General features: G+C 46.2%; 1 protein-coding gene across 6 annotated transcripts in view; it reads right to left on the bottom strand.

The window, feature by feature from the left end:
- Positions 1–9,850: 9,850 nt before the first annotated feature.
- The window catches only part of HNF4A (hepatocyte nuclear factor 4 alpha), a 77,939-nt gene continuing 74,171 nt past the window's right edge, over positions 9,851–13,618 (bottom strand). For all 6 annotated transcript variants that reach the window (XM_024352259.2, XM_024352260.2, XM_016937951.3 and 3 more), the window contains one exon: positions 9,851–13,179. In XM_024352259.2, the coding sequence (XP_024208027.1) occupies positions 13,037–13,179 (143 nt within the window). In that variant the 3' untranslated portion in view covers positions 9,851–13,036. The remainder of the gene's footprint in view (positions 13,180–13,618) is intronic.

The raw sequence follows: 13,618 nt of genomic DNA, 5'->3' as shown, positions 1-13,618 counted from the left end.
CATTCTTCCACTCATTTGATACAAAGGGAAGAGTGTGCAGGACACACCAGCATGGATATTCTCACTTCACCACTATTATGCTGTGTGTGGACCCAGGGCAAACCACTTTCCTCTCATCTGTATAGCAGGGCTAGTCCATTTCACCTCCCCAGCAATCTCAGTAAGGTGAGTGGGTAAGACCAGTATGTCAGCACACTTAGCACCTAGTAGGTCTGCAACAAATTTGCTTGAATCCCTTTCGTTCACCAACTATATTCATCTTTTTTGTTTTTATTTTTTACAACAGGGTCTCACTCTGTTTCCCAGGCTGGAGTGCAGTGACACAATTACGGTCACTGCAGCCTCGAACTCCTGGATTCAAGCAATCTTCCTGCCTCAGCCTCCCAAGTAGCTGGGGCTACAGGCACACACCACCATGCCTGGTTAATTTTTTTTATATTTGCAGACATTGGGGGGGGGGGTCTCACTAAGTTGCCCTGGTGGGTCTTGAACTCCTAGGGACCTGAGGATTGCTCCAAGCAATCCTCCCACCTCAGCCTTCCAAAGAGCTGGGATTACGGGCGTGAGCCACCATGCCCGGCCTCTATTCACCTCACTTGTTCTTTGCAGCTTTCCCTTTCCCCCTCTCCAACCTCCATGGTGGTGCAACCTAGAGTGAAGTCCTCACCTATTTTCTGTTTCCTCTCTTCACTCTTCAATAAGCCCAAGCAACTATTGGCTTTTCATTTCTTTCATTTGTTAAATTAAGGTATAATTTTCTTTCTTTTTTTTTTGAGATGGAGTCTCACTCCTGTTGCACAGGCTGAAGTGTAGTGGTGCCATCTCGGCTTACTGCAACCTCTCCACCTCCCGGGTTCAAGCGATTCTCCTTCCTCAGCTTCCCGAATAGCTGGGATTACAGGTGTGCGCCACCATGCCCAGCTAATTTTTGTATTTTTAGTAGAGATGGGCTTTTGCCATATTGGCTAGGCTGGTCTCGAACTCCTGACCTCAGGTGATCCGCCTGTCTTGGCCTCCCAAAGTGCTAGGATTACAGGCGTGTGCCACCGCACCTGGCCAAATTAAGGTATAATTTCCATAGACTAAGATTTGCCCTTTTTAGTGTATGCTTTTGCACGTTTTGGCACATTTATGCAGTCATGTCACCACCATCACAATCAAGATTTTCTCAGAGCATTCCCATCACTCCAAACCCCCTCCCCTGTGTCCCTTGGTATTCAAACCCCTACCCCAGCCCTTGCCCCTGGCAGCCACATATCTGTGTCTATGGTTTTGCCTTCTCCAGAACATCACAGAGATGGAATCATATAGTATGTAGTCTTCTGAGCCTGGCTTCTTTCACCTAGTGTTATGAGTTTGAGTTCCATGGTTTTCTTTTTTTTCTTTTTTGAGACTAAGTCTCCCTCTGTCGCCTAGCCTGGAGTGCGGTGGCTCGATCTTAGCTCACTGCAACCTCCGCCTCCAGGGTTCAAGCAATTCTTCTGCTTCAGCCTCCTGAGTAGCTGGGATTACAGGCATGTGCCACCACACCCAGCTTATTTTTGTGTTTTTAATAGAGATGGGGTTTCACCATGTTGGCCAGGCTGGTCTTGACCTGTTGACCTCAAATGATCCGCCCCCTCCTCCGCCTCCCGAAGTGCTGGGAATAGAGCCACCGCGACTGGCCCCATGTTGTTTGTATCAGTAGTTCGCTTCTTTTTATTGCTGAGCAATCTTCCTATTGACTTTTTTTTCTTCAATAGAGACAGGGTCTTGCTCTATCATCTAGGCTAAAGTGCAGTGGTTTGATCATGGCTCACTGCAACCTCAAACTTTTGGGCTTAAACAATTCTCCTGCCTCAGCCTCCAGAGGAGCTGGGACTACAGGCATGTGCCAGCACACCTACCTTCTTTTTTTTTTTTTTTAATTTTTTGTAGAGACGGGGGTTTTGCTGTGTTGCCGATGCTGGTCTCGAACTCCGGGCCTCAAGAGATTCTCCCTTTTTCGCCTCCCAAAGCTCTGGGATTACAGGAGTGAGCACCATGCTCAGCCCAGTTGATTATTAAACTTCTCATCTATGCTTATGACTTAGACTCTTTATCTCTAGCCCCAACTTTTCCCCAAGCTCTAGACTCATACATCCAATGAGTCCCTGGATGTTTAATTGGGATGTCAAACAGCACATCCAAAACCAAGCTCTTTGTTTTCTAACCCAAATTTGCAGCTCCTCCAGTCTTCCTCTGTCAACAGACAGCACCACCTGGCCACAGTTACTTTTCTTCACATACCTTAGTAAGTTCTTGGCTGTTCTACTTCCAGAACACTCCACTCTGACCACCTCTCACCACCACCACCTGTATTCATTTTCTATTGCTGCATAACAAATTGCCACAAATGCAGATGCTTAAAACACTGCCCATTTGTCAGCTAGGCACAGTGGCTCACGCCTGTAATCCCAGCACTTTGGGAGGCCGAGGTGGGCAGATTACCTGAGGTCAAGAGTTCGAGACCAGCCTGGCCAACACAGTGAAACCCCATCTCTATTAAAAATACAAAATTAGCTGGGCGGGGTGGTGCATGCCTGTAATCCCAGCTACTTGGGAGGCTGAGGCAGGAGAATCACTTGAACCTGGGAGGTGGAGGTTGCAGTGAACCGAGATCACATCATTGCCCTCCAGCCTGGGCAAAAAGAGCGAAACTCTGTTTCCAAAGAAAAGAAAAGAAAAGAAAACACTGCCCATCTGTGATCTCACAGGTCTATAGTCCAGCAGTCCAGATGTGGTGTGATTGGGTTCCCTGCTCGGGTTCTTAAACGACTGGGCTGTGTACCTGCCTGAGGGCTCTAGGAAAGGATCCAAGCTCATTCATGTTGTTGCCTGCATTCAGTTCCTCATGGTCATTGGACTGTTACCCTGTCACCATTTTCTTGCTGGTTGTCAGCCAGGGGCCTCTCAGTTTCTAGAGGCCACTTGCATCCCTTGCCAAGTGGCCCCCTTGTCTTCAAAGCCAGCAACAGAGACTCTCCCTTATGTGGAATCACATTTCTAATTTCTCACGTTTCTAATTCTCACGTTTCTAATTTCATAGAAAGAGTTCAGCTCCCTTTATGGCCTCACCTGATTAGGCCAGGCCCACCAAAGAATATCTCTCTATCAAAAAGTCAGCTGGTTTGGGACTTAAATTACATCTGCAAAATCTCTTCACAGGAACACCTAGATTCATGTCTAATTGGATAACTGAAAGAAGGTGTGTATGCACCAAAGGCAGGCGTCTTGGAGGGCATTTAAAAAATTCTGCCCACTCCACAACCCTAGTCCATGCTGCCATCATCTTTCACCTGGACCACTGCCCAGGCCACCTGTGGGCATCTCTGCTTCCACTGTTTTCCCACATAGTCCATTATCTATACAGCAGAGAGTGGCCTTTTAAGAACATCAAGCAGATCATATCACTTCTCTATTCAAAAATGAAGAGCTTCCCACTATACCAACAAGAAAATCCAGAATCTTTCTCATGGCCTAGAAGGCTACCTCTGGTCTCACCCCTGCCTACCTCTCAGACTCAGAAAAATGTTCAACAGATAGACACTCAATAAATATTTGTTGAATGAACGAATGAATGAATGAATGAATGAATGAAAGTCTCTTGGATTGGTGCTTTTCTCTACTCCACTGCCACCATCTTGTTATAGACATTACTACCTCTCACCTGATCCAGTGCACTTGTGTCTTCATTGGTCTCCCAGCTTACAGTTGCACCTCTTTGTCTGCCACAAAGCAGCCAGGGTGTTGTTTTAAAGATACAGATCTGGCCAGATGCAGTGGCTCACACCTGTAATTCCAACACTTTGTGAGGCCGAGGCGGGCGGACTGCTTGAGCTCAGGAGTTCAAGACAAGCCTCGACAGCATGGCAAGACCCCGTCTCTACTAAAAATACAAAAAAATAGTTGTTGGTGCCTGTGGTCCCAGCTATTCAGGAAGCTGAGGTAGGAGGATCACTTGAGCCCAGGGGGCAGAGGTTGCAGTGAGCTGTGATTGCGCCACTGCACTCCAGCCTGGGTGACAGAGGGAGACCCTGTCTCAAAAAAAAAATATATATATATATACACACACATATATGTATAAATATATATATACATATGTATAAGTATATAAACATACATACACACATATGTATATAAGTATGTAAACATACATATGCACATATGTATATATGTATGTAAACATACATACGCACATATGTATATATGTATGTAAACATACATATATAATATATAATATAAATATATAAGATATAAACATATATAATATAAATATATAAGATATAAACATATATAATATATAAATATATTATATATAAATATATAATATATAAATATATAATATATATAATATATAAATATATAATATATAAATATATAAATATATAATATATAAATATATAAAATATATATAAAATATATAATATATAAATATATAAAAATATATAATATATAAATATATTATATATATAATATATAAATATATAATATATAATATATAAATATATTATATATATAATATATAATATATAAATATATAATATATAATATATAATATATAAATATATAATATATAATATATAAATATATAATATATAATATATAAATATATAATATATAATATATAAATATATAATATATAATATATAATATATAAATATATAATATATAATATATAAATATAATATATAAATATATAATATATAATATAATACATAATATATAATATATAATATATAATATATTATATATTATATATTATATATTATTTATATAATATATAATATATAATATATTATATATTATATTATATTATATTATATATAATATGTTATATAATATATTATATTGTACAATATATAATATATTATATATTGTATAATATATAATATATTGTATAATATATAATATATGTAAATATATGTATCTTTATATACATATATACAGATCTGCCTACAACCTTCACTGCTCTCAAACCTCCAGTGGGCCGGGCGTGGCGGCTCATGCCTGTAATCCTAGCATATTGGGAGGCCAAGGCGGGTGGATCACTTGAGGTCAGGGGTTCGAAACCAGCCTGGCCAACATGGCGAAACCCCATCTCTATTAAAAATACAAAAATTATCTGGGTGTGGTTGCGTGCTCCTGTAATCTCAGCTACTTGGGAGGCTGAGGCAGGAGACTTGCTAGAACCTGGGAGACAGAGATTGCAGCGAGCCAAGATCGCGCCATTGCACTGCAGCCTGGGTGACAGAGTGAGAACCCCTCTCAAAAAACAAACAGAAACCTCTAGTGGCTTCCTTTTCCCCGGAAGAAATTCCATACTCCTCTGTCCAGTATTTGAGGTCTCCACCACTTGTGTGCGGACCAGCTGTCCTAGTGAGTGAGCTTCCAGAAGTGGATGAGGGCTTCCAGTGGAACTGGGGGAAGTTTTAGAAACATACTGGAAGGTATTAAGTGATATTGTCCCCAAAGTCTGTCCTTTACAGGCCTTTTCTGAAAGCTTTAAGGAGAAAGTCTCCATTGGGTACGTGTATGCCCGTAACATCTCTGTAATATTTGTCAGTTTTCCTTTTTAATACGAAAACAAGAGCAGAGCTTTCCCTGGGGCGATTCCACCTGGCTGCAGCTGAAAAACATTGTTTTCTTTTCACTAATTTTGCAGTCACCTCTTATTTACGGCAAATGATGCTGGTTTCCTATTTATGTCACTGACCTGAAGTTTAAAGGGAATCATGATGAACTGATTTAATGAAAAATAAGTAATGGAAGTTACAGCGGTCCTTGGGCATGGAGAGGTCAAGGTGGCCTGTGCACGAAGGTTGGAAAATGCCAGCCCTCGTCTTGCCCCCATGCACAGAGTTCCCGCTGCCTCCTCCCACTTGCTGCTCAGTCCTCAGCCTTGAGCGCACTTCTGTCTTGCCTCATTATTGCCGCTGAATCGTCCTTCAAAGCATACACCACTCCCCAAGTGCAGTCACCTCTCCCTCCCTACCACCTCACCAGCTGTCACGTTCACCCCTTTGGCTCTTAACTGCTTCTAATTTTCCCCTGTCCGTATGAAAACTGAAAGCTCTGGGAGGGAGGCGCCTCATGCTATTGCTTCTCCATAATCCCAGGGTGCCCGGCACAGGGCTCTGCCCATCAACATTTGTCATGAGATGAGCTTTCCACCATTCACACTACTTCTGTGCCCACCACGCAGTGACGGAGTCACCAGTGTCTTCCTCGAGGCCTCATGTTGGCCCCTGGAGTCAGACAATGAGCATCAGATCAGCGGCCACACCAGGTATGGAGTGGTGAGCAGCTGTGTGTGGACCTTGGGCAAGTCCCTTCCTCTCTCCTCCTGAGCCTGTTTCCTCTTTGTTGTTGTTGTTGTTGTTGTTGTGGCAGGGTCTCACGTTTTTGCCCACGCTGGAGTGCAGTGGCATGATCTCGGCTCACTGGAACCTCTGTCTCCCGGGTTCAAGCGATTCTGCCGCCTCAGCCTCCCGAGTAGTCAGGACTACTGGCACATGCCACCACGCCCGGCTATTTTTTTTTTTTTTTTTGTATTTTTAATGGAGATGAGGTTTCACCACGTTGGCCAGGCTGGTCTCAAACTCTTGACCTCAGGTGATCCACCTGCCTCAGCCTCCCAAAGTGCTGAGATTACAGGCGTGATCCACCATGACCGGCCTTGTTTCCTCATTTGTGAAACAGAACCACAAGAATGACAGCCTCAGAGGTTGTTGTGGGAATTAAATTATGTCCAGCCATGTTTGGCAAAGAGGAAGAGCCCAGTAAATGTCCTTGGCATCATGATTTGGTGTCTAACTCCACCATTGTCAAACAGCTGCCTGGGATCCTGTGATTCAGGCCTCTGAGATCACATCCTGGAATTTACATATGATACGTGGATTTGAGAAGTGTAGATCAAAGGTTATCTGGGTTCCACAAATGAGGAAGTAGGACGATTTCACCAATTTGGGATGACAGGCCATTCACACTGCTTGAAACTTTCTTTGGGTCTTCAAGCAGCCTGTCACCCAGGGTCCCTTCTACTTCTGGTCCCCACTCTGAGCAATGATGGAATGATGGAATAAGAAGCTTCTAGTAGCATGGCTTGGGGAAACAACTTTTCAGAGGCGCTAAAAAGAAGTCAGCCTGGGCAACATAGCAAGACCTCATCTTTACTAAAAATAAAAGAAAAAAATAGCCAGGTGTGCTGGCACACTGTACCCCAACTACTCAAAAGGCTGAGGCAGGAGGATTGCTTGAACTCTGGAGGCAGAGGTTGCAGAGAGCTATGATGGCACCACTACACTCCAGCCTGGGTGACAGAGTGAGACCCTGACTAAAAAAAAAAAAAAAAAAAATGAGGAGCCTTAGAAATTCCAGTTTTTTTCCATTGTTTTGTAGCAGAGAAAGAGGTTTAATTGTAGGGCCACCAAACAAAGATGTAAGAGGAAACCTCAAATCTGTCTCCCCGAGAAGCTTGAGAATTGAGAATTCCTTTTTTTTTTTTTTTTTGAGATGGAGTCTCGCTCTGTCACCCAGGCTGGAGTGCAGTGGCATGATCTCGGCTCACTGCAGCCTCCGCCTCCTGGGTTCAAGCAACTCTCCTGGCTCAGCCTCCCGAGTAGCTGGGATTACAGGTGTGCACCACTGTGCCCGGCTAATTTTTGTATTTTTAGTAGAGATGGGGTTTCACCATGTTGGCCAGGCTAGTCTTGAACTCCTAATCTCAGGTGATCCGCCCACCTTGGCCTCCCAAAGTGCTGGGATTACAGGGGTGAACCACCGTGCTCAGCCAAGAATTCCCATTTCTTAATCAGGCTACTTGGGTGGTGGAAGCATGGGCTCAGGTCTCGGCTGGGGTCTCTAGCTGTGTGACCTTGGACAAGTTTCTTCACCTTTCTGAACCTCAGTTTCATCATCTCTAAAATGGGAATTTTACTGTCTGTCACCTGAGCTGATGCTGTTTAGCAACTGAAGTAGAAACCAAACCTAAAGCTCCGGCTGCCTGCGCTGAGATTTGAGATTAACCAGGGCAAAGGGCTGATGAGGTGGAGGATCCAAGGGTAGAGGAATTTATGGCAGCCAAGGGTTTATGGTTTTGATATGGGTTTATTAAGCACAATTTAGGACTGAAATAGTCTCCTCTGGCCCCCACCCCCCCCATGTCCCCGATGGCGGCAGCATGAACAAGGCCTCCGTTGCAACGTTATCGAAAACATTTCCTGGTGCTGACTAGTGGAGGGAAGGCACAGGGGAAGGCGGGAGCGGCCCTAGGGATCAGGTAGACAGCGAATGGGTGCTCTGAAGCCTGGAGAGTTTAATGGTTAACCTCTCGCTAAAAAGGGGCGCATGAAGAGTTCACTTGTACTCCTCATGTAACGGGAGCTCTCACAGTTACTGTGATCTCATTCCATTGAATCCTGACATCTGCCCTGGAGGGAGATATCATTCCCACTTTACAGATGAGGCTCGGAGTGGTGGAGTGACCTGCCCATGGTTACAATGATCAGCAAAACGTGTGCTTCCCAGACCAGAAATTTTGTCCCCTCCCTTAAGGAAGAGGTGAAAGGATCACCCTGCTTTACCCTCATCCCCAAGGAGGATGTCCCCATATGTAGGCATCCCATGGTCCAGCCATTGCCGAATGCTGTGGTGTGCTGGTGAATGTTAACAACGGGCTCTCCGGAACAAAAGCCCTGATTTGTAGAGTTTGCTAGTCCTTGTGGTGTAAACACTCCAGCAGTAACCAATTTCAAGCTATCAGTGTGGCACTGGCAAACATGGAGTTGGGAAGAGAAGCTAACAGTCAGTTCTCACAAGCCAGCTCCAGCACAACCCCGAGTGAATGGAACGCTGTGGTCTGTGGTGGCCGAGACACAAGGCCACCCTCCTATAATAATTTAGCCTTGGAGAGAAGCCCAGTGGCTACAGATCTGGCTGGAGATTCTCAAGTGCATCTCTTGCTTTTATTCTTTTTACTTATTATTTATGTTTTGAGACAGGGTCTTGTTCTTTCATCCAGGCTGTAGTGCAGTGTTGCATTCATAGCTCACTGCATCCTCGAACTCCTGGGCTGAAGCAATCTTCCCACCTCAGCCTTCAGAGTAGCTGGTACTATAGGCACACACCACTATACCTGGCTAATTTTTAAATTTTTTGTAGAGATGGGGTCTCCTTATATTGCTCTGGCTGGTCTCGAACTCCTGAGTTCAAGTGATCCTCCCGCCTCAGCCTCCCAAAGTGCTGGGATTACAGAGGCGAGCCACTGTGCACAGCCCTGTTCTAGAAAAAAAAACAAAAAACAAAACAAAACAAAACAAAAAAAAACACTTGCTTTTATGAAATGTCCCCACAGCTACTCATCTTCCATTGCTGGCAGATTGAGATGACCCAGCAAAAGGCTCTGTCTTGAACCTTGGTGGAGGATGACAGACCCTTGGACCCTCTTGCCATTCTTCCAGATCTTGCCATTGCACTCTCCCCTCATCATTCCCCTCTTCAAGAAGGGGGATCAACTTTCACTCTCTCGATATACTAAGTACTTGGAATCAAGAGACCAGGGTTAGATGTCCACCTCTGCCTTCCAAGAGAAGTCACTTCCCCCAAGCCTCAGTCTCCTCATCTGGAAAGTGGGAGTAATCATGTCTAACTGCTTACCTCTTGATGTGAAGACTGAAAAATTATAATGGATACAAAAACATTCTGCACATCACAAAGAACTATAAAACTATTCTCATTCTTCCTTTAAAAAAATTTTTTTTAACCCCCAAGTAGAACCAGAAGATTCAGTCTTATTTCTGATACCTGAAAGAAAAGATACTTATCCAAGGACTTAGAAAACATATGCGCCATTTATTTTGTTTTATAAACTTTTGTTAAAACACAGAAGAGTAAGAAATGTTTTTTGTTTCTTTGCCCCATCAGGCGGCAGTGATGGGGGCTCAGGGATCAGCGCAGGACCTAATGACATTCACAGCCACAGAAAGATGTGGGTCGCTCTGATGGGACCCAGCCCGCTTTGATAATTGCTTGATGTAAATTTCACAATTCATCTTAATCAGGGCAGATCACAGAAAAATTTGGCAAAAGTAATTGGCTTGTTAATGACAAGAAATAGAAGAGCGTTCATTTCTGACCCTCTCCTCTCCTCTGTCCACTCTCAGGAGAGCCATGCGGATTTTTAGAAGCTCCTGAGACCTGCCTGAAGATCAGGGTGTCTTGGTGGGGAAATTGTGCCCACGCTTGTCCCCCCAGCAACCCTCTGTCAGTCCATCAGATTTTATGTTTTAGGACCACAACTCAAGTAGCCAAAAAAAAAAAAAGAGAGCGAGAGATTTTCTAATATCATGTCAGCTTAGAGTCAAAAAAGTAAACTTTGTTTTGTGTTTCTCACATTACAATAAAGTTATTAAGGTGGAATGGGTTTCTCCTCCAGAAAGGGGTAGATTCCCAGCAGAGAACTGACCCCCTGCTCCAACAGATTGTTCCCATGAAGGGCCACTGTTGCCCACAGCACTCCATGGGACATTCTTATCTCAACCTTTCTCCCAAGACAGAGGTCTGAGCAACGCTGGAGGGAGGAGGTGGAGGAACACAGCGGGAATGACCACAATGCCCAGAAATGGTTCCAGCCTCCCTGCCTTACCGCAGACCAGGCTGAGCTGTCTGGCAGGGATTTCAGGGGCACTTGAGTGAGGTGGTGGGGTAAGGCTTGGGAGCTCTGAGCAGGGTGCAGTCTCCACTGGGATTGGGGGCTTGGCTGGGACTGCCGTAGGGATGTGGTGATTCCTCCCTGACACATTGCCCCAGTACTTCTCCACGCCTCTTTCTCATAAAAAACAATCACTAATGGTGGGATTTCTGGGCACTGGGGCACTGCCTCCAACCACTCAGAGGGGTCAGTGTTGAGCAGGGGGCAGGAGTCGGTCCAACAGTTTCCCTCCTACCTAATCACACCTCCAGCCCCATAACACATCCCTTTTGTTCACACTGGTCAGTGGCATTTTCCAGAATGTCCTCAAAGCCACTAAGATTCCACATGGATGACATGCTGGTCGCTCCATCCTGGGGTCTAATGCTTCCAGAATGCACCTTGAGTGACGGTCTCTGGAGCAGCCCTCAAACCCAGGCCTGCTTAGCCCTCCCCTGCCCCCACACTGTGCACACTGTCCCACCCCCATGCCAACAGGCCAGATGAGCCTGACTTCCAGGAAACAGACCCCTGCCACCCCTCCCCTAGACTTGGGGAGTGAAGAGAGAAAAGCTGTCAAGAGTCATGAATTCTCCTTAATATTTATCAGCAAACAGGATGCTCGACCCTAAGTGAATTTTAGTGCAGCCTCAGGCCAATCTTGGTCCTGGGAGTGGGCAGGGTTCCCAGAAGAACGTGTCTGGTTTCTGAGGCTGTAGAAGGGAGCCGGAAGCCCCTCAACTTGATCACGGTGAGAACACAGGGAGCCTTTGGAGAAGCTATTCAGCCACTGTAGTTAAGAGCTCCTGTTCTGATCCAGGGAGACCTGGGTTCAAGTCCTGACTCAGCCACTTCCTAGTTGTGTGAGTTTCAGAAAAAGAATCACTTCACCTCTTAGAACGCAATTTCAGCGTCTGTAACAATCTCTAGGTTAGGAGGGAGTGGGGCGGGTGAGGGCGGGGAGGGAGGAGGAGAATAAAAAACAAAAACAATCTCTAGGTTAATAGGGAGGAAGGGAGGATTAAATGAGATGATGCATGTCAGATGCCTTAAGACAGTGCCTGGGAGTAAGGAAGAGCTTGAGACAGGGCCTGGGAGATTCTTCCTCCTGGATGTCACTCTGATGTGAAGGTTTACCCATCTTGTCCTCTCCAGCCCCAAGCCTCATTACTCTCACCCGCATTATATCATCCACCCCACCTGACCTCCCAGCTTCCAGCCTCCCATCCTCTGCAGAACTGCTGTGTTCATTTTCTGGAAGCCCAGCTCCCTGCATACTCCTTGAAGCTGATCAGGACCTCAGCCTGGTGTTCCAGACCCTATGCTCTCCAGCAGGCCCTCTCTCTCTTCATCTTCCCTCTCCCACACCATTCTTCCTCAATTCTTGCTAGATTCTTACTACCACGAGGCCTTGGCTCAGGCTGTTCTTTGGAATGTCCCATCTCACCTGCTCTACCAGCCAGAATTCTACCCTTTCTCAAAGGCCTGGTGGATGGTCTGCCTCTTTCTGATGCTTTTCCTCTCCACTCCAAGTTCCTGTTGCAGTCGCCAACCTGGGTTTGTTTTCTCTGGTTGAAGGCCTTCAGGGATCCTCACCCAAGTACCCACCCAAGTCCCTGAAGAAGGAGGATGCGGTTGGGTTGGAGGAGAAAGGCGTCTTCCCTCACCACAGCCTTCTAGACCCTGCCTGGTGCCTGGTCCCAGTCAGTGCTTACAACATGTTCCCAGAATGACTGGGGGAATCGTTTCCGAGGCCTCCTTGGCCTCTGGAGAGGTGGTGTTGGAGAAGATGGGATGGCTGAGCAAGGTGACAGCAGAGAGAGGCAGCAGAGGTGGGGGCAGCAGCAGAAGGAGGAGCAAGGTGCCCCAAGTGCCACAATTGGACCCAGCCTCACAGGGCTCTGTCTGGACACAGGGCTCTGTCTGGACACCATGACCGGGGCTAGGAGAGAAGAAGCACCAGGCTAGGGAAGAAGGGAGCTGGGTTTAAGTAAGGCCTCAAGTCATCTCCAGACGGCTGTCCTTTGGGGTGAAGTCGGGGGTTGGACATGGATGAAGGTGAAGGTGAAGGCAGTGCCTTCAACATGAGAAAAGTTGTCCAAGGCAGTAGAGGTCTCCCCAAGTCAAAGTCTCGTTATCCAGAGCAGGGCGTCAAGGGTGGCAGTGGGATGTGGCCCTTAGGCCATGTTCTCGGGCCTTCATCCTTCCCATTCCTGCTCTGGGACTGGTCCTGGCATCACGTCTTCCTTTGCCGTGACCACGTGATCACCAGGTGCTCTCTTAGGGGGCTGGGGGGAGCCAGTGGAGCCCCCAAGCCCCAGCGGCTTGCTAGATAACTTCCTGCTTGGTGATGGTCGGCTGGGGGATGGCAGAGAGGGGCTTGACGATTGTGGCGACGGCTCCCGGCAGGAGCTTATAGGGCTCAGACCCTGAGCCACCTGGCGGTGAGGGCTGTGGGGTCTCAGGGGTGGCTGGAAGGACAAACAGACAGACAGGGGCTGCTCAAAATTCCAGCCTTTGTGGGAGTAAATGAAGAGCCCCAGGAAAGTTCTCCCCTCCCACCCTGCCCCACCTTGACTTAATTTCTTCCTCTATAGAATGAGAGAATTAATTAAACCAGATAATCCCTAAGGTCTTTTATTGCTCAACCTTCTGTGAGTCCCAGCTCATAAAGCCTAAGTTTTATGAGGTCTGGAAGGTCCTACCACCCATCTCCTCCATCATTTATTTGATATGCAGACTTGGACTGCTTCTCCCAAACCAAAGCCCAGGCCTGGCTGTCCCCAGCGGCAATGGGATGGGTGACAGGGATATTCTTTCCTGGGAGAAGGAGCAGCAGTTGATGAAACCCCGGGCCAGCTGGCTCAAAAAATACCATTTCTTGGATATTTAGGAGATGAGTAATAGAAA

Source organism: Pan troglodytes, chromosome 21, assembly GCF_028858775.2.
Source record: "Pan troglodytes isolate AG18354 chromosome 21, NHGRI_mPanTro3-v2.0_pri, whole genome shotgun sequence".
Taxonomy (NCBI): domain Eukaryota; kingdom Metazoa; phylum Chordata; class Mammalia; order Primates; family Hominidae; genus Pan; species Pan troglodytes.
Note: the sequence above shows the minus strand (reverse complement) of the source record. Positions and strands in the feature narration are given on the sequence as shown.